At 45.4% G+C, this 27,041-nt stretch overlaps 2 protein-coding genes across 2 annotated transcripts in view; one reads left to right on the top strand and one right to left on the bottom strand.

Moving 5' to 3' along the window:
• Nucleotides 1-27,041, bottom strand: part of LOC118378258 (nesprin-3-like) — a 79,190-nt gene that overhangs the window by 38,892 nt on the left and 13,257 nt on the right. Inside the window, exons 3-8 of the mRNA XM_052495867.1 lie at nucleotides 21,107-21,279; nucleotides 20,491-20,629; nucleotides 17,631-17,801; nucleotides 15,289-15,444; nucleotides 14,582-15,037; nucleotides 9,060-9,196 (exon numbers count right to left, since the gene is read on the bottom strand). Of these exons, the coding sequence (XP_052351827.1) occupies nucleotides 9,060-9,196; nucleotides 14,582-15,037; nucleotides 15,289-15,444; nucleotides 17,631-17,801; nucleotides 20,491-20,629; nucleotides 21,107-21,279 (1,232 nt within the window). The remainder of the gene's footprint in view (nucleotides 1-9,059; nucleotides 9,197-14,581; nucleotides 15,038-15,288; nucleotides 15,445-17,630; nucleotides 17,802-20,490; nucleotides 20,630-21,106; nucleotides 21,280-27,041) is intronic.
• On the top strand, nucleotides 23,099-26,012 carry LOC127915886 (sericin-1-like). The gene is made up of 2 exons (XM_052496644.1): nucleotides 23,099-23,514; nucleotides 25,945-26,012. The coding sequence occupies exons 1-2, from the start codon at nucleotides 23,244-23,246 to the stop codon at nucleotides 25,956-25,958; spliced, it is 285 nt and encodes a 94-aa protein (XP_052352604.1). The 5' UTR covers nucleotides 23,099-23,243; the 3' UTR covers nucleotides 25,959-26,012.

Raw genomic sequence — 27,041 nt, 5'->3', positions numbered from 1 at the left:
AAAGTTTGGACACACCTACTCATTCAAGACTCTTTCTTTATTTTACTATTTTCTAATAATAGAGAACATATCAAAACTATGACATAACATGGAATCATGTAGTACCCAAAAAATTGGTAAACAAATCTAAACATATTTTATATTTGAGATTCTTCAAAGTAGCCACCCTTTGCCTTGACGACAGCTTTGCAAACTATTGGCATTCTCTCAACCAGCTTCATGAGGTAGTCACCTGGAATGCATTTCAAATAACAGGTGTGCCTTGTTAACCTGTTCAACCTATGGGGGCGCTATGTCATTATTGGATAAAAAGACGTGCCCGTTTTAAGCGCAATATTTTGTCACGAAAAGATGCTCGACTATGCATGGAATTGACAGCCTTGGAAAGACAAAACTCTGACGTCTCCAAAACTGCAAAGATATTACCTGTGAGTGCCCCAGAACTAATGCAACAGGCGAAACCAAGATGAAGTTCCATACAGGAAATGCCCCAGATTCTGAAGGCGCTGTGTTCCAATGTCTCCTTATATGGCTGTGAATGCGCCAGGAATGAGCCTGCGGTTTCTGTCTATTCCCCGAGGTGTCTGCAGCATTGTGACGCGTTTGGAGGCATATCATTGGAAGATTGACCATAAGAGACTACATTTACCTGGTGTCCCGCCCGGTGTCCTGTGTGCGTAATCTGTAGGTCCATGCGCGTTCCATTTCTTCAGAAGAGAAAGTAAAATGCCACGATGAATTTTATCGTCGATAGATATGTGAAAAACACCTTGAGGATTGATTCGAAACATCGGTTTGCCATGTTTCTGTCGATATTATGGAGTTAATTTGGAAAAAAGTTTTAATGACTTAATATATATATATTTTTTTTCTCTCTCCCCAAATGTGATGAACAAAACGGAGCGATTAGTCGACACAAATAATATTTTTTGTAAAAACGGAAAATTTGCTATCTAACAAAGTCTCCTCTTTGAAAACATCTGAAGTTCTTCAAAGGTAAATTATTTTATTTGAATTCTTTTCTGTTTTTTGTGGAAAATGTTGCATGCTGAATGCTAACGCTAAATGGTACGTTAGCCATCAATACTGTTACACAAATGCTTGTTTTGCAATGGTTGAGAAGCATATTTTGAAAATCTGAGATGACAGTGTTGTTAACAAAAGGCTAAGCTTGAGAGCAAATAGATTAATTACATTTCATTTGCGATTTTCATGAATAGTTAACATTGTGTTATGCTAATGAGCTTGCAGATAGATTTACACAATCCTGGATACAGGTTTTTTTTTTTTTCGTAGCTAAACGTGATGCAGAAAACGGAGCGATTTGTCCTAAACAAATAATCTTTCAGGAAAAACTGAACATTTGCTATCTGAGAGTCTCCTCATTGAAAACATCTGAAGTTCTTCAAAGGTAAATGATTTTATTTGAATGCTTTTCTGGTTTTTGTGGAAAATGTTGCATGCTGAATGCTAACGCTAAATGGTACGTTAGCCATCAATACTGTTACACAAATGCTTGTTTTTCAATGGTTGAGAAGCATATTTTGAAATTCTGAGATGACAGTGTTGTTAACAAAAGGCTAAGCTTGAGAGCAAATAGATTAATTTCATTTCATTTGCGATTTTCATGAATAGTTAACGTTGCGTTATGGTAATGAGCTTGAGGCTGTAGTCATGATACCGGATCCGGGATGGCTCGACGCAAGAAGTTAAAAGTTAATTTGTGGAATTTCTTTCCTTCTTAATGAGTTTGAGTCAATCAGTTGTGTTGTGACAAGGTAGGGGATAGTCCATATTATGGCAAGAACAGCTCAAATAAGCAAAGAGAAACGCCAGTCCATCATTACTTTAAGACATGAAGGTCAGTAAATCTGGAAAATTTGTGCAGTCTCAAAAAATATCAAGCTCTATGATGAAACTGGCTCTCATGAGGACCGCCACAGGAAAGGAAGACCCAGAGTTACCTCTACTGCAGAGGATACATTCATTAGAGTTACCAGCCTCAGAAAATGCAGCAAAAATAAATGCTTCAGAGTTCAAGTAACAGACACATCTCAACATCAACTGTTCAGAGGAGACTGTGTGAATCAGGCCTTCATGGTTGAATTGCTGCAAAGAAGCCACTACTAAAAATGGCACCGTAAGAAATGTCAGCAGTTTTATGGGCACCCAACAAATTGTGGATTATGTGGTTTTTTTTTAACGTTATTTGTAACTTACTTTGTACATAATGTTTCTGCAACCGTATCTTACAGCAAAAAAAGCTTTTGGATATCAGGACAGCGATCACTCACCTCGGATTAGACAAAGAGCTTCTGGATATCAGGACAGCGATCACTCACCTCGGATTAGACAAAGAGCTTCTGGATATCAGGACAGCAATCACTTACCTCGGTTTAGACAAAGAGCTTCTGGATATCAGGACAGCGATCACTCACCTCGGATTAGACAAAGAGCTTCTGGACATCAGGACAGCGATCACTCACCTCGGATTAGACAAAGAGCTTCTGGATATCAGGACAGTGATCACTCACCTCGGATTAGACAAAGAGCTTCTGGATATCAGGACAGCGATCACTCACCTCGGATTAGACAAAGAGCTTCTGGACATCAGGACAGCGATCACTCACCTCGGATTAGACAAAGAGCTTCTGGACATCAGGACAACGATCACTCACCTCGGATTAGACAAAGAGCATCTGGACATCAGGACAGCGATCACTCACCTCGGATTAGACAAAGAGCTTCTGGACATCAGGACAGCGATCACTTACCTCGGATTAGACAAAGAGCTTCTGGATATCAGGACAGCGATCACTCACCTCGGATTAGACAAAGAGCTTCTGGACATCAGGACAGCGATCACTCACCTCGGATTAGACAAAGAGCTTCTGGACATCAGGACAGCGATCACTTACCTCGGATTAGACAAAGAGCTTCTGGACATCAGGACAGGGATCACTCACCTCGGTTTAGACAAAGAGCTTCTGGATATCAGGACAGCGATCACTCACCTCGGATTAGACAAAGAGCTTCTGGATATCAGGACAGCAATCACTTACCTCGGTTTAGACAAAGAGCTTCTGGATATCAGGACAGCGATCACTCACCTCGGATTAGACAAAGAGCTTCTGGACATCAGGACAGCGATCATTCACCTCGGATTAGACAAAGAGCTTCTGAATATCAGGACAGCGATCACTCACCTCGGATTAGACAAAGAGCTTCTGGATATCAGGACAGCGATCACTCACCTCGGATTAGACAAAGAGCTTCTGGACATCAGGACAGCGATCACTCACCTCGGATTAGACAAAGAGCTTCTGGACATCAGGACAGCGATCACTTACCTCGGATTAAACTACGATTTGTTTTGCACAAAACATTCTCCAAACACCTGGCAGGGCCGCGATCACCGTTATTTGCAAGAGGAAGCGACACAGGTACAGAAGACAAAGAACCGGATGCCTGGTCAAGACCCAGAAAAGGCGAGTGTGAAAGCTGCCGTTACCGTCAATACTACTCGCCAATGTGCATTCATTGGACAATAAACTAGACGAGGTACGATCACGACTATCCTACCAACGAGACATCAAAAACTGTAATATCTTATGTTTCACGGAATCGTGGCTGAATGACGACATGGATATTCAGCTAGCGAGATACATGCTACACCGGCAAGATAGAACAGCACACTCCTTGTAAGACGAGGGGGGTCTGTGCATATTTGTAAACAACAGCTGGTGCACAAAATCTAAGGAAGTCTCTAGATTTTGCTCGCCTGAAGTAGAGTATATTGTGATAAATTGCAGGCCACACTACTTGCCTAGAGTTCTCAGCTATACTTTCATGGCTGTTTATTTACCACCACCAATAACCCAGAGGCGGTGCTCCTAGGTTGGTGCTTTCAAAGGCTGGTAATGGCTCACATCAACACCATTATCCCAGAAACCCTAGACCCACTCCAATTTCCATACCGCCCAAACAGATTCCCAGATAATACAATCTCTATTGCACTCCACACTGCCCTTTCCCACCTGGACAAAAGGAACACTTATGTGAGAATGCTATTCATTGACGACAGCTCAGCGTTCAACACCATCGTACCCTCAAAGTTCATCACTAAGCTAAGGATCCTGGGACTAAACACCTCCCTCTGCAACTGGATCCTGGACTGCCTGACAGGCCGCACCCAGGTTGTGAGGGTAGGTAGCAACACATCTGCCACGCTGATCCTCAACACTGGAGCTCCCCAGGGATGTGTTCTCAGTCACCTCCTGTACTCCCCGTTCACCCACGACTGCATGGCAGGCATGACTCCAACACCATCATTAAGTTTGCAGACGACACAACAGTGGTAGGCCTGATCACCGACAACGACGAGACAGCCTATAAGGAGGAAGTCAGAGACCTGGCTGGGTGGTGCCAGAATAACAACCTATCCCTCAACGTAACCAAGACTAAGGAGATTTTTTTTTATTTATTTCACCTTTATTTAACCAGGTAGGCTAGTTGAGAACAAGTTCTCATTTGCAACTGCGACCTGGCCAAGATAAAGCATAGCAGTGTGAACAGACAACACAGAGTTACACATGGAGTAAACAATTAACAAGTCAATAACACAGTAGAAAAAAGGGGGAGTCTATATACAATGTGTGCAAAAGGCATGAGGAGGTAGGGGAATAATTACAATATTGCAGATTAACACTGGAGTGATAAATGATCAGATGATCATGTACAGGTGGAGATATTGGTGTGCAAAAGAGCAGGAAAGTAAATAAATAAAAACTGTGGGGATGAGGTAGGTGAAAATGGGTGGGCTATTTACCAATAGATTATGTACAGCTGCAGCGATCGGTTAGCTGCTCAGATAGCTGATGTTTGAAGTTGGTGAGGGAGATAAAGTCTCCAACTTCAGCGATTTTGCAATTCGTTCCAGTCACAGGCAGCAGAGTACTGGAACAAAAGGCGGACGAATGAGATGTTGGCTTTAGGGATGATCAGTGAGATACACCTGCTGGAGTGCGTGCTACGGATGGGTGTTGCCATCGTGACCAGTGAACTGAGATAAGGCGGAGCTTTACCTAGCATGGACTTGTAGATGACCTGGAGCCAGTGGGTCTGGCGACGAATATGTAGCGAGGGCCAGCCGACTAGAGCATACAAGTCGCAGTGGTGGGTAGTATAAGGTGCTTTAGTGACAAAACGGATGGCACTGTGATAAACTGCATCCAGTTTGCTGAGTAGAGTGTTGGAAGCGATTTTGTAGATGACATCGCCAAAGTCGAGGATCGGTAGGATAGTCAGTTTTAATAGGGTAAGCTTGGCAGCGTGAGTGAAGGAGGCTTTGTTGCGGAATAGAAAGCCGACTCTTGATTTGATTTTCGATTGGAGATGTTTGATATGGGTCTGGAAGGAGAGTTTGCAGTCTAGCCAGACACCTAGGTACTTATAGGTGTCCACATATTCAAGGTCGGAACCATCCAGTGTGGTGATGCTAGTCGGGCATGCGGGTGCAGGCAGCGATCGGTTGAAAAGCATGCATTTGGTTTTACTAGCGTTTAAGAGCAGTTGGAGGCCACGGAAGGAGTGTTGTATGGCATTGAAGCTCGTTTGGAGGTTAGATAGCACAGTGTCCAATGATAAAGTATATAGAATGGTGTCGTCTGCGTAGAGGTGGATCAGGGAATCGCCCGCAGCAAGACCAACATCTTTGATATATACAGAGAAAAGAGTCTGCCAGAGGACCGGACAGCATGCCCTCCGATTTGACACACTGAACTCTGTCTGCAAAGTAATTGGTGAACCAGGCAAGGCAGTCATCCGAAAAACCGAGGCTACTGAGTCTGCCGATAAGAATCTGGTGATTGACAGAGTCGAAATCCTTGGCAAGGTCGATGAAGACTGCTGCACAGTACTGTCTTTTATCGATGGCGGTTATGATGTCGTTTAGTACCTTGAGTGTGGCTGAGGTGCACCCGTGACCGGCTCGGAAACCAGATTGCATAGCGGAGAAGGTACGGTGGGATTCGAGATGGTCAGTGACCTGTTTGTTGACTTGGCTTTCGAAGACCTTAGATAGGCAGGGCAGAATGGATATAGGTCTGTAACAGTTTGGGTCCAGGGTGTCTCCCCCTTTGAAGAGGGGATGACTGCAGCAGCTTTCAATCCTTGGGGATCTCAGACGATATGAAAGAGAGGTTGAACAGGCTGGTAATAGGGGTTGCGACAATGGCGGCGGATAGTTTCAGAAATAGAGGGTCCAGATTGTCAAGCCCAGCTGATTTATACGGGTCCAGGTTTTGCAGCTCTTTCAGAACATCTGTTATCTGGATTTGGGTAAAGGAGAACCTGGAGAGGCTTGGGCGAGGAGCTGCGGGGGCCGGAGCTGTTGGCCGAGGTAGGAGTGGCCAGGCGGAAGGCATGGCCAGCCGTTGAGAAATGCTTGTTGAAGTTTTCGAAAATCATGGATTTGTCAGTGGTGACCGTGTTCCCTAGCCTCAGTGCAGTGGGCAGCTGGGAGGAGGTGCTCTTGTTCTCCATGGACTTCACAGTGTCCCAGAACTTTTGGAGTTGGAGCTACAGGATGCAAACTTCTGCCTGAAGAAGCTGGCCTTAGCTTTAATGACTGACTGCGTGTATTGGTTCCTGACTTCCCTGAACAGTTGCATATCGCGGGGACTGTTCGATGCTATTGCAGTCCGCCACAGGATGTTTTTGTGCTGGTCGAGGGCAGTCAGGTCTGGAGTGAACCAAGGGCTGTATCTGTTCTTAGTTCTGCATTTTTTGGTGGACTACAGGAAAAGGAGGACCGAGCACGCCCCCTTTCTCATCGACGGGGCTGTAGTGGAGCAGGTTGAGAGCTTCAAGTTCCTTGGTGTCAACATCAACAACAAACAAGAATGGTCCAAACACACCAAGACAGTCGTGAAGAGGGCACGACAAAGCCTATTCCCCTCAGGAAACTAAAAATATTTGGCATGGGTCCTGAGATCCTTAAAAGGTTCTACAGTTGCAACATCGAGAGAATTGGTAGCATCCCTGCCTGGTATGGCAATTGCTTGGCCTCTGACTGCAAGGCACTACAGAGGGTAGTGCGTACGGCCCAGTACATCACTGGCTTCCTGCCATTCAGGACCTCTATACCAGGCGGTGTCAGAGAAAGGCCCTAAAAATTGTCAAAGACCCCAGCCACCCCAGTCTTAGACTGTTCTCTCTACTGCCGCATGGCAAGCAGTACTGGAATGCCAAGTCTAGGACAAAAACAGTTTTTACCCCCAAGCCATAAGACTGCCGAACAGGTAATCAAATGGCTACCCGGACTATTTGCATTGTGTGCCTTCCCCCAACCCCTCTTTTTATGCTGCTGCTGCTACTCTCTGTTTATCATATATGCATAGTCACTTTAACTATACATTCATGTACATACTACCTAAATTGGGCCGACCAACCAGTGCTCCCGCACATTGGCTAACCGGGCTATCTGTATTGTGTCCCACCCACCATCCGCCAACACCTCTTTTACGCTACTGCTACTCTCTGTTCATCATACATGCATAGTCACTTTAACCATATCTACATCTACATATCTACACCTACATTCTACCTCAATCAGCCTGACTAACCGGTGTCTGTATGTAGCCTCGCTACCTTTATAGCCTCGCTACTGTATATAGCCTGTCTTTTTACTGTTGTTTTTATCTTTAATCTTACCTGTTGTTCATCTAATACCTTTTTTTGCACTATTGGTTAGAACCTGTAAGTCAGCATTTCACATGACAAATAAACATTGATTTGATTTAAAGGACACCAATAAGAAGAAGAGACTTGCTTGGGCCAAGAAACACAAGCAATAGACCTTAGACCGGTGGAAATTTGTCTGATGAGTCCAAATTTGAGCGTTTTGGTTCCAACTGCCGTGTCTTTGTGAGACGCAGAGTAGGTGAACGGATGATCTCCACATGTTATGCCCTTTATTAGACCACAAAGAGGTGTTAGGATTCCTAACCGTCACATTAGTTACGACAAGTTAGAGCATGAAAAGGCATGGAACCTGATATCCTATGGAAGAATAGACAGTTGGCTTATACAATTCTGCTGAACCATCCCTCTGAAGGTGAATGTCAATAGTCTGAAAAAGCATCTTCCTCTCCTTGTTCCTTCTCCTTCACTGAATAGAAATCACTGAACATGAGAGAGTGAGAGCAAATGTGGCAGATGCCACCTCTCCAACTCTCTCACATTAGTTAATATGAAGTATCTTAGAGTATGGATAATGATGCATTCCCGTTATAGTTCCCTACCCTTAAAAAAAAAAATATATATATATATAATTTGTCCTTTTTCACCCCAGCTTCGTGGCATCCAATTGGTAGTTAGACTTGTCCCATTGCTGCAACTCCCGTACAGACTTGGGAGAGGCGAAGGTCAAGAGCCATGCGTGCTCGAAACACAACAAAGCCAAGCTGCACTGCTTCTTGACACAATACCCGCTAACCCGGAACACCTGGTGACTGCCAGCCGCACCAATGTATCGGAGGAAACACCTGGCAATCGTGTTGGCGTGCATTGCGCCTGGCCCGCCACAGGAGTTGCCAGAGAGCGATGGGACAAGAACATCCCTACTGGCCAAACCCACCCCTAACCCGGACAACGCTGGGCCACCCCATGGGTATCCCGGTCGCAGTCAGCTGCGATAAAGCCTGGACTCGAACCCTGAATTTCTAGTGGCACAGCTAGGAGTGCAGTGCAGTGCCTTAGACCACTGCGCCACTCGGGAGGCGTAGTTCACTACCTATTACCAGGGCCGATAAGGCTCTGGTCAAAATTAAGGCTGGGAATTGCCAGGGACCTCACGATACGCTATTATCACGATACTAGGAGAACAAGATATAGGATGACCAGCGCTAGCTAACACTACCTAGCAAAAAATATGCATTTTTTATTTACAAATCGATACTTGGAGTCAAAGTATCGATTCCCCCCCTTCACTAGTCAAAAGTAGTGTACTAAATAGGGGATAGGGTTGCATTTGGGACACATCCTACATGTCAACTCACCTCTGCTGTTCCTTCACCACAGCCAGGACGTCGTCAGAGAGATGCTGGGAATCTTGGGAAAAGCGGAAGAGTTCTTTAAGCTGGGCCTTGAGGCGCTCCACCTGGGATTCCTCTGCCAATAAAGTATTCCGGATGTTCTGAGCGGAGGAATACCAACAGAGAGAAATAAGGAAAAATACACATCACAGTGCATATTACCTTTTTGAGCCCTGGTCAAAAGCATTACAAAGGGGATAGGAAACCATTTGGGAAATATACAGAAACGAGGCTAGACCACCTGGCAGCTCATTCTCTACACCCAAACAGTCACACACACAACTCTTACTTCCGGCGCCGACAGAGATGGCCGCCTCGCTTCGCGTTCCTAGGAAACTATGCAGTTTTTTGTTTTTTTACGTGTTATTTCTTACATTAGTACCCCAGGTCATCTTAGGTTTCATTACATACAGTCGAGAAGACCTACAGAATATAAGATCAGCGTCAACTCACCATCAGTACGACCAAGAATATGTTTTTCGCGACGCGGATCCTGTGTTCTGCCTTTCAAACAGGACAGCGGAATGGATCCCATGCTGCAACCCCAAAAAACGACTCCGAAAAAGAGGGAAACGAGGCGGTCTCCTGGTCAGACTCCGGAGACGGGCACACCGTGCACCACTCCCTAGCATTCTTCTTGCCAATGTCCAGTCTCTTGACAACAAGGTTATTGAAATCCAAGCATGGGTAGCATTCCAGAGGGACATCAGAGACTGTAACGTTCTTTGCTTCACGGAAACATGGCTCACTGGAGAGACGCTATCCGATGCGGTGCAGCCAACAGGTTTCTCCACGCATCGCACCGACAGAAACAGACATCTTTCTGGTAAGAAGAGGGGCGGGGGCGTATGCCTTATGGCTAACGAGACATGGTGTGATGTAAGAAACATACAGGAACTCAAATCCTTCTGTTCACCTGATTTAGAATTCCTCACAATCAAATGTAGACCGCATTACCTACCAAGAGAATTCTCTTCGATTATAATCACAGCCGTATATATCCCCCCCAAGCAGACACATCGATAGCTCTGAACAAACTTTATTTAACTCTTTGCAAACTGGAAACCATTTATCCGGAGGCTGCATTCATTGTTGCTGGGGATTTTAACAAGGCTAATCTGAAAACAAGACTCCCTAAATTTTATCAGCATATCGATTGCGCAACCAGGGGTGGAAAAACCTTGGATCATTGTTACTCTAACTTCCGCGACGCATATAAGGCCCTGCCCTGCCCCCCTTTTGGAAAAGCTGACAACGACTCCATTTTGTTGATCCCTGCCTACAGACAGAAACTAAAACAAGAGGCTCCCACGCTGAGGTCTGTCCAACGCTGGTCCGACCAAGCTGACTCCACACTCCAAGACTGCTTCCATCACGTGGACTGGGATATGTTTCGTATTGCGTCAGTTAACAATATTGACGAATACGCTGATTCGGTGTGCGAGTTCATTAGAACGTGCGTTGAAGAGGTCGTTCCCATAGCAACGATTAAAACATTCCCTAACCAGAAACCGTGGATTAATGGCAGCATTCGCGTGAAACTGAAAGCGCAAACCACTGCTTTTAATCAGGGCAAGGTGTCTGGTAACATGACCGAATACAAACAGTGCAGCTATTCCCTCCGCAAGGCTATCAAACAAGTAAAGCGTCAGTACAGAGACAAAGTAGAATCTCAATTCAACGGCTCAGACACAAGAGGCATGTGGCAGGGTCTACAGTCAATCACGGACTACAGGAAGAAATCCAGCCCCGTCACGGACCAGGATGTCTTGCACTGGGGCCCCACAAGGGTGCGTTCTGAGCCCTCTCCTGTACTCCCTGTTCACCCACGACTGCGTGGCCACGCACGCCTCCAACTCAATCATCAAGTTTGCGGACGACACAACAGTGGTAGGCTTGATTACCAACAACGACGAGACGGCCTACAGGGAGGAGGTGAGGGCCCTTGGAGTGTGGTGTCAGGAAAATAACCTCACACTCAACATCAACAAAACTAAGGAGATGATTGTGGACTTCAGGAAACAGCAGAGGGAACACCTCCCTATCCACATCGATGGAACAGTAGTGGAGAGGGTAGCAAGTTTTAAGTTCCTCGGCATACACATCACAGACAAACTGAATTGGTCCACTCACACAGACAGCATCATGAAGAAGGCGCAGCAGCGCCTCTTCAACCTCAGGAGGCTGGAGAAATTTGGCTTGTCACCAAAAGCACTCACAAACTTCTACAGATGCACAATCGAGAGCATCCTGGCGGGCTGTATCACCGCCTGGTACGGCAACTGCTCCGCCCTCAACCGTAAGGCTCTCCAGAGGGTAGTGAGGTCTGCACAACGCATCACCGGGGGCAAACTACCTGCCCTCCAGGACACCTACACCACCCGATGTTACAGGAAGGCCATAAAGATCATCAAGGACAACAACCACCCGAGCCACTGCCTGTTCACCCCGCTATCATCCAGAAGGCGAGGTCAGTACAGGTGCATCAAAGCTGGGACCGAGAGACTGAAAAACAGCTTCTATCTCAAGGCCATCAGACTGTTAAACAGCCACTACTAACATTGAGTGGCTGCTGCCAACACACTGACACTGACTCAACTCCAGCCACTTTAATAATGGGAATTGATGGGAAATGATGTAAATATATCACTAGCCACTTTAAACAATGACACCTTATATAATGTTACTTACCCTACATTATTCATCTCATATGCATACGTATATACTGTACTCTATATCATCGACTGCATCCTTATGTAATACATGTATCACTAGCCACTTTGTTTACATACCCATCTCATATGTATATACTGTACTCGACACCATCTACTGTATCTTGCCTATGCTGCTCTGTACCATCACTCATTCATATATCCTGATGTACATATTCTTTATCCCCTTACACTGTGTATAAGACAGTAGTTTTGGAATTGTTAGTTAAGATTACTTGTTGGTTAATACTGCATTGTCGGAACTAGAAGCACAAGCATTTCGCTACACTTGCATTAACATCTGCCAACCATGTGTATGTGACAAATAACATTTGATTTGATTTGACACCAACATCAACAACCAAATTGGCATGAACACCAACTTGAGTTTGAGTTCATTTATTTTTTTACAGGGACAGTGCACATTAATCAACGTTCCAGTAAAAGTGCCAGTTTTAGCCAGATGGCTAATTTTCAACCACAGTCTCGGGGCAGGTTATTAAAAACCATTACATTAACAATACAGACAAACAATGAGCAGTGAAAACATAGGACAAGCAATATGTAGCAAGCAGACAGAGCAATAGCACAGCAACTAAACAAAATCAATAAAAGCAACACATAAATACAATACATAACAAAGTGTTTACACACCCCACAACATGGAAAGCAGCAAAACACAGCTAGGGATTATGTTTACAAGTCTGATTGGCCTATAGCCATGTCTTAATGTTTTTTGTGAAGGTGTGATAGGTGGTGCAGCTGTGTGTGTCTGATGTCAGTGTATTCCAGACATGGGAAGTTCTCACAGAGAAAGCAGATTGACAAAAGGTGATTCTCCTTGAATACAAGACATGCGTCAGTGTATTGCACAAGATGTTCCAAACTCAGGAACTCATGCTACCTCTGTAGTCAAGCAATTTCATATGAATCGGAAATTAGCTAGGTTGAATTTGGTTATTTCAGTTCCCCTTTTCAACTGCTTAAAAAAAAAAAGAGGTTGGAATCAAGTATGATGCCAAGGTACTTAACATGGAATACCACCTGGAGCTTCTCTCCTGACACACAGACATCTGGCTCAGTAGCATCAGTTAAACACAGACATCTGGCTAAGTAGCATCAGTTAAACACAGACATCTGGCTCAGTAGCATCAGTTAAACACAGACATCTGTCTCAGTAGCATCAGTTAAACACAGACATCTGTCTCAGTAGCATCAGTTAAACACAGACATCTGTCTCAGTAGCATCAGTTAAACACAGACATCTGTCTCAGTAGCATCAGTTAAACACAGACATCTGTCTCAGTAGCATCAGTTAAACACAGACATCTGGCTCAGTAGCATCAGTTATACACAGACATCTGGCTCAGTAGCATCAGTTAAACACAGACATCTGGCTCAGTAGCATCAGTTGTCCTTTTTGTGAACAACATGCAGACTGTTTTTTTCACATTGAGATGCAAACATGAGTCACTGAGCCACTTTGTAACCTGAACCATTACAGTAGTGGGTTCTTGTGCAGCTTGTTGTTTGCTCTTTACATGCACATATATCACTGTATCATCTGCATACATTTGAACTTCAGACCCAGTACAGACAGAAGGCAGATCATTAACGTACAGGCTGAAGAGGAGGGGCCCCAGTACTGACCCTTGGGGCACGCCCAATTAATTTCCTTCTTTGCCAGAGTTAACTGATTACAGCCTCAGAGGCCTCTTGGTGCCTGCTGCTTTAATTCCACTAAGGTGAATTGTCAAGAATGCTTTTGTTTGTTGAGGATTAAAAGAGTGGTTAAGAACTGCTTGCCTCATCTGCCAGCTTTGGTTTCTCAGTCTGAAATATTCTACAGTGGCTTCCTAGCCTCGCTTCCTAGACCCGCTGCCTAGACGCCATCTTCACTGATCTGAACAGACGCAGGTTGACGTTTATTGTCATGAGTTGGAGGCAGAACCGAGCAATTTCCCCTTAGATAGGCCAGCTGCAAAGTAAAAATGGTCTATAAGGTAAAACATGTATGAACAAAAATGTTTGCTTTTTGGTCTTAATTGAAGGTTTATCAGTTTGGTTAAGGTTAGGGTTAAGGTTAGGTTTAAAATCATATTTTATGACACTGTGGCTGTGCCAGCTAGTGAACACTGCAGAGCTGCCTCCAGAACAAGATTCATGATGAAAAACACTAACCTACTGAACAAACAGGACATATGTATTGAAAGCCCATGGAGGCACTTCCTTTCATCTGTACCAATTATTCAAATCAGTGAGGATGAAGTACAATGTATTGAAAGCCCATGGAGGCACTTCCTTTCATCTGTCCCAATTATTCAAATCAGTGAGGATTTAGTACAATGTACTGAAAGCCCATGGAGGCACTTCCTTTCATCTGTCACGATTATTCAAATCAGTGAGGATGAAGTACAATAGATAACAAAAAGAAGCTACTTTAAACTATTGATACACATAGACTGTTGGAACCTGCCCTACCACACCTTCCCACAACATGTATGTTTTTACTGTAAGGTTACAATACCAGCCCACAATCATTATCTTCTCTCTCTCTCATTTCCACCACACCTCTCCCAGGCATTCAGTCAGAGGGCAATTCCTGCCAGGTAATAGTTAGAGCAACCACCCATGCAGTGTCAGACCCTTGTTGTAGCTCGTAACTAAAGCTCTAAACCATAGGGTTGAGTAGTGAAAGTAGCATAGAGAACTGTCAGAGAGAGAGAGAGAGAGAGATTATACAGGAAGTAATAGAGAGAGTGAGCCCAAACCCACCATGTATTTCCTCCACTGCCCAACCATCTGTTCCTCAATCCTGTCTCCCTCCCTGGCTGTCTCCAGATCTCCGGTCCAGTCTCCCTCCCTGGCTGTTTCCAGATCTCCGGTCCTGTCTCCCTCCCTGGCTGTTTCCAGATCTCCGGTCCTGTCTCCCTCCCTGGCTGTCTCCAGGTCTCTGGTCAGTCTGTGGAGCAGGCCCCGGAGCTGCCCGATGTCCTCCCCTAGACGCTGGCAGCGGCTCTGGTACTGGCTCTGAGACTCCAGGCTGCTCTTCAGGCTCTCTCCGGCCTCACACAGGCTCTGTCTCAGCCTCTGCCAGTCCAGACGCAGCTCCTCTGCTTCCTCCACCACCACATCTGCCCCCCCGGGGGACGTGTTGGCCCGCACTGCCTCCGCCATGACCTCAATGTGCTGCAGCGTCCTCTCCTCACTGGCCACGTTGTCATCCAGGGTCTGACAGAGGAGAGAGGGTTTGGCTGTGTCCTGATTCTCTACCCTGCTGAAACTTTATCATATTCTTTCAAATCCATGACACAAAACTAAGGAAATTACAAGGAAATGTTCTTAGCATGGTATGTGTCCCACCCAGCAGAATCAAATCAAGTCAAATCAAACCTCATTTAAAATGCAAGTCATGTGAATAGGGTGTACTTCTCTCACCTGTCCCTCCCAGAAGTCATGTGACTAGGGTGTACTTCTCTCACCTGTAGGGCTCGGAGTTTGTTCTCGGCTGTGTCCTCTGTCTCAGTGAGGGTGTTGAGCTCCTTAGTCTTGGACACCAGCCAGGCCTGGAACTTCAGGACGTCTCTCTGGTACATCTGGTGCTCTTCAGCCATCTTCTGCAGCACCGACAGCCTCTCCTGTTGACATGAAAATCTGGAATTGGTACATATATTTTTTCACTTAAAAATGTGTGATATAGCCATAGATTGTTGCTTTTCAAATCCCAGATTTGAACCGAAAGACCATTTGAAAAGAAAGACAGACAGACAGACAGAGGTTAGGACTATGGTCTGGCTCCATCCTGTCAGATGTTTCAAAGGGTAATGAGACGCAGATAGAAACAGCAATGCCATTGTCTTGATAGTGTGAAGAAGAGAACAAAGGAACTATACAACAAGAGAAAGCTTAGCACAATTTGAAGAGTATTTACAAACAACATTCAGAGATGTGAATGTAGAGTGCAGAGTACAGCAATGTAGAGTGCAGTAACGTAGAGTGCAGTAACGTAGAGTGCAGTAACGCATAGTGCAGTAACGCATAGTGCAGTAACGCATAGTGCAGTAACGTAGAGTGCAGTAACGTAGAGTGCAGTAACGTAGAGTGCAGTAACGTAGAGTGCAGTAACGTAGAGTGCAGTAATGCATAGTACAGTAACGTAGAGTACAGTAATGTAGAGTGCAGAGTACAGTAATGTAGAGTGCAGAGTAAAGTAATGTAGAATGCAGTAACGTAGAGTGCAGTAATGCATAGTACAGTAACGTAGAGTACAGTAATGTAGAGTGCAGAGTACAGTAATGTAGAGTGCAGAGTACAGTAATGTAGAGTGCAGAGTACAGTGATGTAGAGTGCAGTAACGTAGAGTGCAGAGTACAGTAACGTAGAGTGCAGAGTACAGTAACGTAGAGTGCAGAGTACAGTAACGTAGAGTGCAGAGTACAGTAACATAGAGTGCAGAGTACAGTAACGTAGAGTGCAGTGTACAGTAACGTAGAGTGCAGTGTACAGTAACGTAGAGTGCAGAGTACAGTAATGTAGAGTGCAGTAATGTAGAGTGCAGAGTACAGTAACGTAGAGTGCAGAGTACAGTAACATAGAGTGCAGAGTACAGTAACGTAGAGTGCAGAGTACAGTAACGTAGAGTGCAGAGTACAGTAACGTAGAGTGCAGTGTACAGTAACGTAGAGTGCAGAGTACAGTAACGTAGAGTGCAGAGTACAGTAATGTAGAGTGCATAGTACAGTAACGTAGAGTGCAGAGTACAGTAACGTAAAGAGTACAGTGCAGAGTACAGTAACGTAGAGTGCAGAGTACAGTAACGTAGAGTGCAGAATACAGTAATGTAGAGTGCAGAGTACAGTAATGTGCAGAGTACAGTAATGTAGAGAGTACAGTAATGTAGAGTGCAGAGTACAGTAACGTAGAGTGCAGAGTACAGTAACGTAGAGTGCAGAGTACAGTAACGTAGAGTGCAGAGTACAGTAACGTAGAGTGCAGAGTACAGTAACGTAGAGTGCAGAGTACAGTAACGTAGAGTGCAGAGTACAGTAACGTAAAGTGCAGAGTACAGTAACGTAGAGTGCAGAGTACAGTAACGTAGAGTGCAGAGTACAGTAATGTAGAGTGCAGAGTACAGTAACGTAGAGTGCAGAGTACAGTAACGTAGAGTGCAGTGTACAGTAACGTAGAGTGCAGTGTACAGTAACATAGAGTGCAGAGTACAGTAATATAGAGTGCAGAGTACAGTAACGTAGAGTGCAGAGTACAGTAACGTAGAGTGCAGAGTACAGTAACGTAGAGTGCAGAGTACAGTAACGTAGAGCGCAGAGTACAGTAACGTATAGTGCAGAGTACAGTAACGTAGAGTGCAGAGTACAGTAACGTAGAGTGCAGAGTATAGTAATGTAGAGTGCAGTGTACAGTAATATAGAGTGCAGAGTACAGTAACGTAGAGTGCAGAGTACAGGAACGTATAGTGCAGAGTACAGTAATGTAGAGTGCAGAGTACAGTAATGTAGAGTGCAGAGTACAGTAACGTAAAGTGCAGAGTACAGTAACGTAGAAGTTACTGTACTCTGCAACCGTCAGCCTGTCTGTCTGCGATTGAAACGGCAACATGGTTTCAATCATTACATTATGTTTGCTATATAGCCTACCCTGACAGTAATCGTGGTGTACACATTATATCCCTAAGGTCTATACAGGAATGCTAGCCTGGGTTTTGTGCAGAGAAATCGAGGGGATAGGTGGAAAGACTTTGAATGAGAGTCAACAGAAAGCCTCCCTTATACTACACACGCACACACACACACACACACACACGCACATCAGCCTTGTCCCGTATGCTGTTATAGACCAGCTGGAGTCTCTCCTGTGCTTCCTGGTCCACACTGGGATCCTGGATGCGGTTGTTCAGCGCTGCAGCCTCGTCCACCAGCCTCTCCAGCAACAGTGCCTGGTTCTGGACGTCACACAGCAGGACGCGCTGGTTGTCTACCTGGAACACACACACACAAACACACCACACACGTTAGATTACATTACATTACATTTGGGTGGCTTTTGAATTGTTTATCAATAATAAAACAAGTCCTTTCTACTGCAAAAAGTTGTTTATGCATTATTTAACGTCTTTGGGCTGGGGGCAGTATTGAGTAGCTTAGATGAATAAGGTGCCCAGAGTAAACTGTCTGCTACTCAGGCCCAGTTGCTAATATATGCATATTATTAGTAGATTTGGATAGAAAAACGCTCTGTAGTTTCTAAAACTGTTTGAATGATGTCTGTGAGTATAACAGAACTCATATGGCAGGCAAAAACCTGAGAAAAAATCCAACCAGGAAGTGGGAAATCTGAGGTTTGTAGTTTTTCAACTCTTGGCCTATCGAATACAGAGTGTCTATGGGGTCAAATTACACTTCCCAAGGTTTCCACTAGATGTCAACAGTCTTTAGAACCTTGTTTGATGCTTCTACTGTGAAGGAGGGGCGAATGACAGGGGAATGAGTCAGAGGTCTGCCAGAGAGCCACGAGCTGGACACGCGCGTTCACTTGAGAGTTAGCTTGAGTTCCATTGCATTTCTGCAGAAAAAGGAATTCTCCGGTTGGAACATTATTGAAGATTTATGTTAAAAACATCCTAAAGATTGATTCTATACATCATTTGACATGTTTCTACGGACTGTAACGGAACTTTTTGACTTTGTCTGCTCCTAGCGATCGCGCGTCATGAATTTGGATTACTGAGCTAAACGCGCAAACAAAAAGGAGGTATTTGGACATAAATTATGGACATTATCGAACAAAACAAACATTTATTGTGGAACTGGGATTCCTGGGAGTGCATTCTGATGAAGATCATCAAAGGTAAGTGAATATTTATAATGCTATTTCTGACTTCTGTTGACGACACAACATGGCGGATATCTGTTTGGGTTGTTTTGGTCTCTGAGCACCGTACTCAGATTATAGCATGGTGTGCTTTTTCCGTAAAGTTTTTTTGAAATCTGACACAGCGGTTGCATTATTTATTTTATTTCACCTTTATTTAAAGGGCTTGGTAAGCACATTGGCTTGTCCCAGTAGTTATGTGTAGAGTCAGAGTGACATGTTTTGGGGATTTAAAGATACACTACATGACCAAAAGTATGTGGACTCCTGCTTGGTGAACATCTCATTCCAAAATCATGGGTATTAATATGAAGTTGGTCCCCCCTTTGCTGCTATAACAGCCTCCACTCTTCTGGGAAGGCTTTCCACTAAATATTGGAACATTGCTGCAGGGACTTGCTTCCATTCAGCCACAAGAGCATTAGTGAGGTTGGGCACTGATGTTGAATCCTGGCTCACAGTTGGCATACCAATTCATCCCAATGGTGTTTGGTGGGGTTGAGGTCAGGGCAGGCCAGTCAAGTTCTTCCACACCGATCTCGACAAACTATTTCTGTATGGACCAAGTTTTGTGCATGGGGGCATTGTCATGCTGAAACAGGAAAGGGTCTTCCCCCAAACCGTTGCCACAAAGTTGGAAGCACAGAATCATCTAGAATGTATGCTGTAATGGTAAGATTTCACTTCACTGTAACTAAGGGGCCCAGCCCGAACCACTGAGCTCTTTGTAAGGCCATTCTAATGCTAATGTTTGTCTATGGAGGTTGCATGGCGTTGTGCTCGATTTTATTCACCTGTCAGCAATGGGTGTGGCTGAAAGAGCCAAATCCACTGATTTGAAGGGGTGTCCATATACTTTTGAATATATAGTGTATCTATTATTTTTAGTGCAATAAAGTAAACAAAGGCATTTCATCTACTGTATAGATCAGGTATAGAGCAATACAAACACAATAGGATAATACATTTTTTTTTTACTAGTATAACGTCTGTCCCTCAGTTGTATGTCATTGGTGTTACCACCTTGAAAATGACTCATTACAAAGATATACAAGGACCTTGAGAATTCTCTCCAGTGACAAACTGTTATCGAGGTAGGGGTCTATATTAAAGAAAATTATTCACTAATTACACCCTTTTAATATGTCACACATTTGAGGATTCCGTTGATCATTTGGTGTGTCGAAATCCAAATTGTCACTTGGTGTTAGTCAATTTAAATGAAGGGAAATAATATTGTGAGCAAAATGATTAATCAAATCACTTTAGTAAATTAAAGGATTGATGACCTTAGATTTGAGCCTTTCTTGCCTCCATTTAAGAAAATCCTCATTTACCAAAAATGTCTCTATTTTCTACTCTTACTGGTGGCACAATGTTATCTTAAACGGTACAAATGATTTAAAGTAATTAAGCTACCATATCAGTTGATTTAGAATAGGAAGATGTACCCAAATACAATTAAATAAATGGAAATGTAGAAAAATGAAGTTCATTATTTCCAAAATGTCACCGTAATTGAAGAACCATTGGATACCATTTCCAGCTGGAACTTGGTGCATCAATCAGCAAGCGAGCTCTTCTATAGGTTTAATAGGCAGCATTAGTTGGTTCAATTGATGTGGCTAGGGTTTTCAACTATGAACTCAAAGATGGCTTCCTACAAGAAGTAGGAATCTAACAGCCTATGAACACAGATCAAGCTAGGCTACTGAAATGGTACCAGTAGTATAACCTCTCTTCCCCTGGCTCAACGTCACTATTGTTGACACCCAACACCTGGTGTGTTTCCTCACCTGCCACAATTTCTCCTTCACCCCCAGCTGCAGCTCCACCTCCGGCTCCAGACTGCGACACACGCTGACCAGCCACATCTCAAACTCCTCATAGGCCTTCAGATACTCACTCCAGTGCAGCCACACCCACTCTATACGGCTGAGGAAAGAGGAGATAGAATGGTAGGTAAGACTTTAGAATCATGAACAAGCATTTATAAACTTTATTTTTTTTACTATTATCAATAATTATTTCATTATGAAAAATGTAAGCATTTATGAAGGCATATTCAAGGTGAGAAACAATAGACCTCCGAAACTGATATGTTTAGCTATATGGGTTAAAAATATATTTTTTAAAACAAGGGCTTCTGCTGTGACTATGTAATTATACAAATATGTGTAAACTACTGGAAGGAATATATTCACTCATGCCTACATTATCCATGTGTTGCTAACCTATCCTGGTGTTTACATACGGACCACTCTCTTTCTAAAAGAGAAAGGATGCTTAATACTAATTGTGGTTTCTTTTTAAAGAAACATTATAGTAATTAACCTGCCATTTTCAGCTCTCAGAAGTCATGGAAGGTCATAGGGGTCATGGAGTTTATGGAGGAGTCATGAGTTAGCATACCTGTGGCAGTGGATGATGTAGGTGCAGGTCTCCTCCCATAATGCTTTGAGTTCTTTGAGTCTGGCATGGGTGATGTTCCTCGTCTCCTGGTTACCGTTCTGCAGTAAGACCTCTGCAGCCACAAGCACCTTGTCAAACTTCAAATGACCCTCGTGCTCCGACTGGTGGATTTTCTGACCACCAATAACACACAAGAGAGGCTTGATGAGATCATGAATTTTGTGATGACGGACAATAATGTGATCAAGCATATAGAAGCTTCCCTCGAGGGAAACAAACCTGAGAGGATGGTGGGAGCAACAAAACGAAAAATGAGAGTTGGAATTAGACTAATGTAGTGGCCGGCTCTGGATTCCCATACCAAGGTTCTACTGTATTACAGGGTTTCAAGTTGAGTGGCCAGTTGAGGACAGCCATAACCACAGCCATGCTGGAAAGGACAATGTGAAAAGATGTATCCGAGCCTGACAGTATGGTTCAGGCTGGCTCAATAGTGGGAAACAGGTATTTGATCCTCGGTGAAGACATCAAACAAATTAAAATATATTCTATATTTGAGATTCTTCAAAGTAGCCACCCTTTGCCTTGATGACAGCTTTGTACACTTTTGGCATTCTCTCAACCAGCTTCATGAGGTAGTCACCAAGAAGGCATTTCAATTAACAGGTGTGCCTTGTTAAAAGTTCATTTGTGGAATTTCTTTCCTTAATGCGTTTGAGCCAATCAGTTGTGTTGTGACATGGTAGGGCTGGTATACAGAAGAGAGCCCTATTTGGTAAAAGACCAAGTCTGTATTATGGCAAGAACAGCTCAAAAAATCAAAGAGAAACGAAAGTCCATCATTACTTAAGACATGAAGTTCAGTCATTCTTCAAGTGCAGTCACAAAAACCATCAAGCGCTACGATAAAACTGTCTCTAATGAGGACCGCCACAGGAAAGGAAGACCCAGAGTTACCTCTGCTGCAGAGGATAAGTTAATTAGAGTTACCAGCCTCAGAAATTGCAGCCCAAATAAATGCTAGGTATCCCCCTTTCCCTTTACAGAGTTCAAGTAACAGACACATCTCAACATCAACTGTTCAGAATAGACTGTGAATCAGGCCTTCATGGTCGAATTGTTGCAAAGAAACCACTACTAAAGGACAACAATAATAAGAAGAGACTTGCTTGGGCCAAGAAAGACGAGCAATGAACATTAGACTGGTGGAAATCTGTTCTTTAGTCTGATAAGTTTGAGATTTTTGGTTCCAACCGCTGTGTCTTTGTGAGATGCAGAGAAGGTGAACGGATGATCTCCGCATGTGTGATTCCCACCGTGAAGCATGGAGGAGGAGGCGTAATGGTGCTTTGCTGGTGACACTGTTGGGTGATTTATTTATAATTCAAGGCACACTTAACCAGCGTGGCTACCTGTTACGGTTTTCTTCCGTTGAAGGAGAGTCGGACCAAAATGCAGCGTGGATAGTTCGATACATCTTTAATGACGAAAAAAATACGAACAATACAAAAACAACAAACGGAATGTGAAAACCTATACAGCCTATCTGGTGACTACAAACACAGAGACAGGAACAATCACCCACGAAACACTCAAAGAATATGGCTGCCTAAATATGGTTCCCAATCAGATAATCACCTGCCTCTGATTAAGAACCGCCTCAGGCAACCATAGACTTTCCTAGACAACCCTACTCAGCCACAATCCCAATACCTACTAAAACCCCAATACAAAAACACAACACAAAATAAACCCATGTCACACCCTGGCCTGACCAAATAAATAAAGAAAACACAAAATACTAAGACCAAGGCATGACAGAACCCCCCCCCCCCAAGGTGCGGACTCCCGGCCGCACACCTAAACCCATAGGGGAGGGTCCGGGTGGGCGTCTGTCCACGGTGGCGGCTCCGGCTCGGACTCCAACCAAGTCTTAGGACGCGTTACAGATGGGAAGCTCAGGTGAGAGGAAGCCCAGTACTGAGAGAAGCTCAGGCAGGTAGTTGGCTCTGGCAGATCCTGGCTAGCTGGTGGTTCTGGAAGATCCTGGCTGACTGGCGGATCCTGGCCGACTGGTGGATCCTGGCTTACTGGCGGCTCTAGCTGCTCCATGCAGACAGACATCCCTGGCTGATCCATGCAGACTGGCAGCTCTGGCAGCTCCATGCAGACTGGCAGCTCCATGCAGACTGGCAGCTCTGGCTGCTCCATGCAGACTGGCAGCTCTGGCTGCTCCATGCAGACTGGCAGCTCTGGCTGCGCTGAACAGGCAGGAGACTCCGGCAGCGCTAGACAGGCGAGGCGCACTGAAGGCCTGGTGCGTGGTGCTGGCACTGGTCGTACTGGACCGAGGACACGCACAGGAAGCCTGGTGTGGGGAGCTGCCACCGGAGGACTGGTGTGTGGAGGTGGCACTGGATAGACCGGACCGTGCAGGCGCACTGGAGCTCTTGAGCACCGAGCCTGCCCAACCTTATCTGGCTCGATGCCCACTCTAGCCCGGCCAATACGAAGAGCTGGTATGTACCGCACCGGGCTATGCACCCGCACTGGAGACACTGTGCGTTCCATAGCATAACACGGTGCCTGCCCGGTCTCTGTAGCCCCCCGGTAAGCACAGGAAGTTAGCGCAGGTCTCCTACCTGGCGTAGCCATACTCCCTGTGAGCCCCCCAAATACATTTTTGGGGCTGACTCTCGGGCTTCCATCCGCGTCGCCGTGCTGCCTCTTCATACCAGCGCCTCTCAGTTTTTCCCACCTCCAGTTCTTCTTTGGGGCGGCGATATTCTCCAGGCTGTGTCCAGGGTCCTTTTCCGTCCAATATCTCCTCCCACGTCCAGAAGTCCTGTGATCGCTGCTCCTCACGATAAACAGGGGGAGTTGGCTCAGGTTTGAACCCTGACTCTGCCACACTCTCCCTGAGCCCCCAATAAATTTTTGGGGCTGACTCTCGGTCTTCCGTCCGCGCCGCCATGCTTGCTTCGCCAACTCCATTCTCGGATAACCTGCTTCGCACTGCTCCAGCGAATCCCAGGCGGGCTCCGGCACTCTCTCTGGGTCGACCGCCCACCTGTCTATTTCCTCCCAAGTCGTATACTCCAAACTTCGTAGCTCCTGCTGCCGCTGCCTGTCACCACGCCGCTTGGTCCTGGTGTGGTGGGTGACTCTGTTACGGTTTTCTTCCATTGAAGGAGAGTCGGACCAAAATGCAGCGTGGTTAGTTCGATACATCTTTAATGACAAAAAAAAATACGAACAATACAAAAACAACAAACGGAATGTGAAAACCTATACAGCCTATCTGGTGACTACAAACACAGAGACAGGAACAATCACCCACGAAATACTCAAAGAATATGGCTGCCTAAATATGGTTCCCAATCAGAGACAACGATAATCACCTGCCTCTGATTAAGAACCGCCTCAGGCAACCATAGACATTCTTAGACAACCCTACTCAGCCACAATCCCAATACCTACTAAAACCCCAATACAAAAACACACCACAAAATAAACCCATGTCACACCCTGGCCTGACCAAATAAAGAAAGAAAACACAAAATACTAAGACCAAGGCGTGACACTACCACATCATTCTGCAGTGATATGCCATCCCATCTGGTTTGCGCTTAGTGGGACTATCATTTCTTTTTCAACTGGACATTGACCTGAAACACACCTCCAGGCTGTGTAAGGGCTATTTGAACAAGGAGAGTGATGGAGTGCTGCATCAGATGACCTGGCCTCCACAATTACCCGACCTCAACCCAATTGAGATGGTTTGGGATGAGTTGAACAGCAGAGTGAAGGAAAAGCAGTCAACAAGTGCTCAGCATGTGGGAACTCCTTCAAGACTGTTGGAAAGGCATTCCTACCTTTTATAACGGAATTTGAATGTTTGGTCTCTGTCTGTCAAAGAGGAATAGGCAAAGCGTGAATGTGTTGGCTACATGAAGAAATATTTAATGTAGCCAAAGATAATAGGGTTCCCTAGGAAACACTGACCATCAGATTGGTTCCTACCTTGTCACAATAACTCCTCCCTGGCAATTTCATTCATTGTTATGTCAAAAACCACTGAATTCAAAGTGCTCACTAATATGTATATTCTAACTATAGAATTAGAATGAATATGCTATTTCCAAGTTCACTCAAGTGTTTCGATCTAAATCACAATTGCAACATTTGGTTAAAAATTGCCCATATTGTGCTACGTGGCAGAGTGAAAATGTTATCAAATGAGTGGAGGAAATGCAGAAATTGATGGAAATGCAGGAAATTTGTTTTGGTTGAACCAAGTCTTAGGACGCGTTACAGATGGGAAGCTCAGCCCTGAGAGGAAGCCCAGCACTGAGAAAGCCCAGTACTGAGAGGAAGCTCAGGCAGGTAGTTGGCTCTGGCAGATCCTGGCTAGCTGGTGGTTCTGGAAGATCCTGGCTGACTGGCGGATCCTGGCTCAGAGAGACTGGTGGATCCTGGCTAACTACTGGCGGCTCTAGCTGCTCCCATGCAGACAGACAGCCCTGGCTGATCCATAACAACTACTGGCAGCTCAGAGAGACTGAGACCATGCAGACTGGCAGCTCCATGCAGACTGGAGCTCCATGCAGACTGGCAGCTCTGGCTGCTCCATGCAGACTGGCAGGCTCTGGCTGCTCCATGCAGACTGGCAGCTCTGGCTGCGCTGAACAGGCTCAGGAGACTCCGGCAGCGCTAACAGGCAAGGCGCACTGAGGCCTGGTGCGTGGTGAGACTGGCACTGGTACTGACACTGGACTCGAGGACACGCACAGGAAGCCTGGTGTGGGGAGCTGCCACCGGAGGACTGGTGTGTGGAGGTGGCACTGGATAGACCGGACCGTGCAGGCGCACTGGAGCTCTTGAGCACAGAGCCTGCCCAACCTTAACTCTGGCTCAGATGCCCACTCTAGCCCGGCCAGAGACAGTGAGACCTGGTATGTACCGCAGGCTCAGAGAGGCTATGCACCCAACCCTGGAGACACTGTGCTTCCAGAGCATAACACGGTGCCTGCCCGGTCTCTTTAGCCCCCCTAAGCACAGGAAGTTAGCGCAGGTCTCCTACCTGGCGTAGCCAGACTCCCTGTGAGCCCCCAAATACATTTTTGGGGCTGACTCTCAGCTTCCATCCGCGTCGCCGTGCTGCCTCTTCATACCAGCGCCTCTCCGTTTTCCCACCTCCAGTTCTTCTTTGGGAGACGGCGATATTCTCAGGCTGTGTCCAGGGTCCTTTTCCCTAAATATCTCCTCCCACGGCCAGAAGTCCTGTGAGACCCTGCCCTCACGATAAACAGGGAGAGTTGGCTGAGGTTTGAACCCTGACTCTGCCACACTCTCCCTGAGCCCCCCAATACATTTTTGGGGCTGACTCTCGGTCTTCCGTCCGCGCCGCCATGCTTGCTTCGCCAACTCCATTCTCCGATAACCTGCTTCAGAGCACTGCTCCAGCGAATCCCAGGCGGGCTCCGGCACTCTCTGGGTCGAGACCCACCTGTCTATTTCCTCCCAAGTCAGTATACTCCAAACCGTAGCTCCTGGCTCAGAGAGCCTGTCAGACCAACCCGCTTGGTCCTGGCTGAGGTGGGTGACCCAACCCTAACTTACGGTTTTCTTCCGTTGAGAGGAGAGTGGACCAAAATGCAGCGTGGATAGTTCGATACATCTTTAATGACGAAAAAAAATACTAACAATACAAAAACAACAAACGGAATGTGAAAACCTATACAGCCAGGCTGGTGACAACTAACACAGAGACAGGAACAATCACCCACGAAACACTCAAAGAATATGGCTGCCCTAAATATGGTTCCCAATCAGAGACAACCCTAATCACCTGCCTCTGATTAAGAACCGCCTCAGGCAACCATAGACATTCTTAGACAACCCTAAATCAGCCACAATCCCAATACCTACTAAA

The sequence above is a fragment of the Oncorhynchus keta genome, chromosome 35 (assembly GCF_023373465.1).
Source record: "Oncorhynchus keta strain PuntledgeMale-10-30-2019 chromosome 35, Oket_V2, whole genome shotgun sequence".
Classification (NCBI taxonomy): domain Eukaryota; kingdom Metazoa; phylum Chordata; class Actinopteri; order Salmoniformes; family Salmonidae; genus Oncorhynchus; species Oncorhynchus keta.
This window is presented reverse-complemented; position numbering and strand designations above follow the sequence as displayed.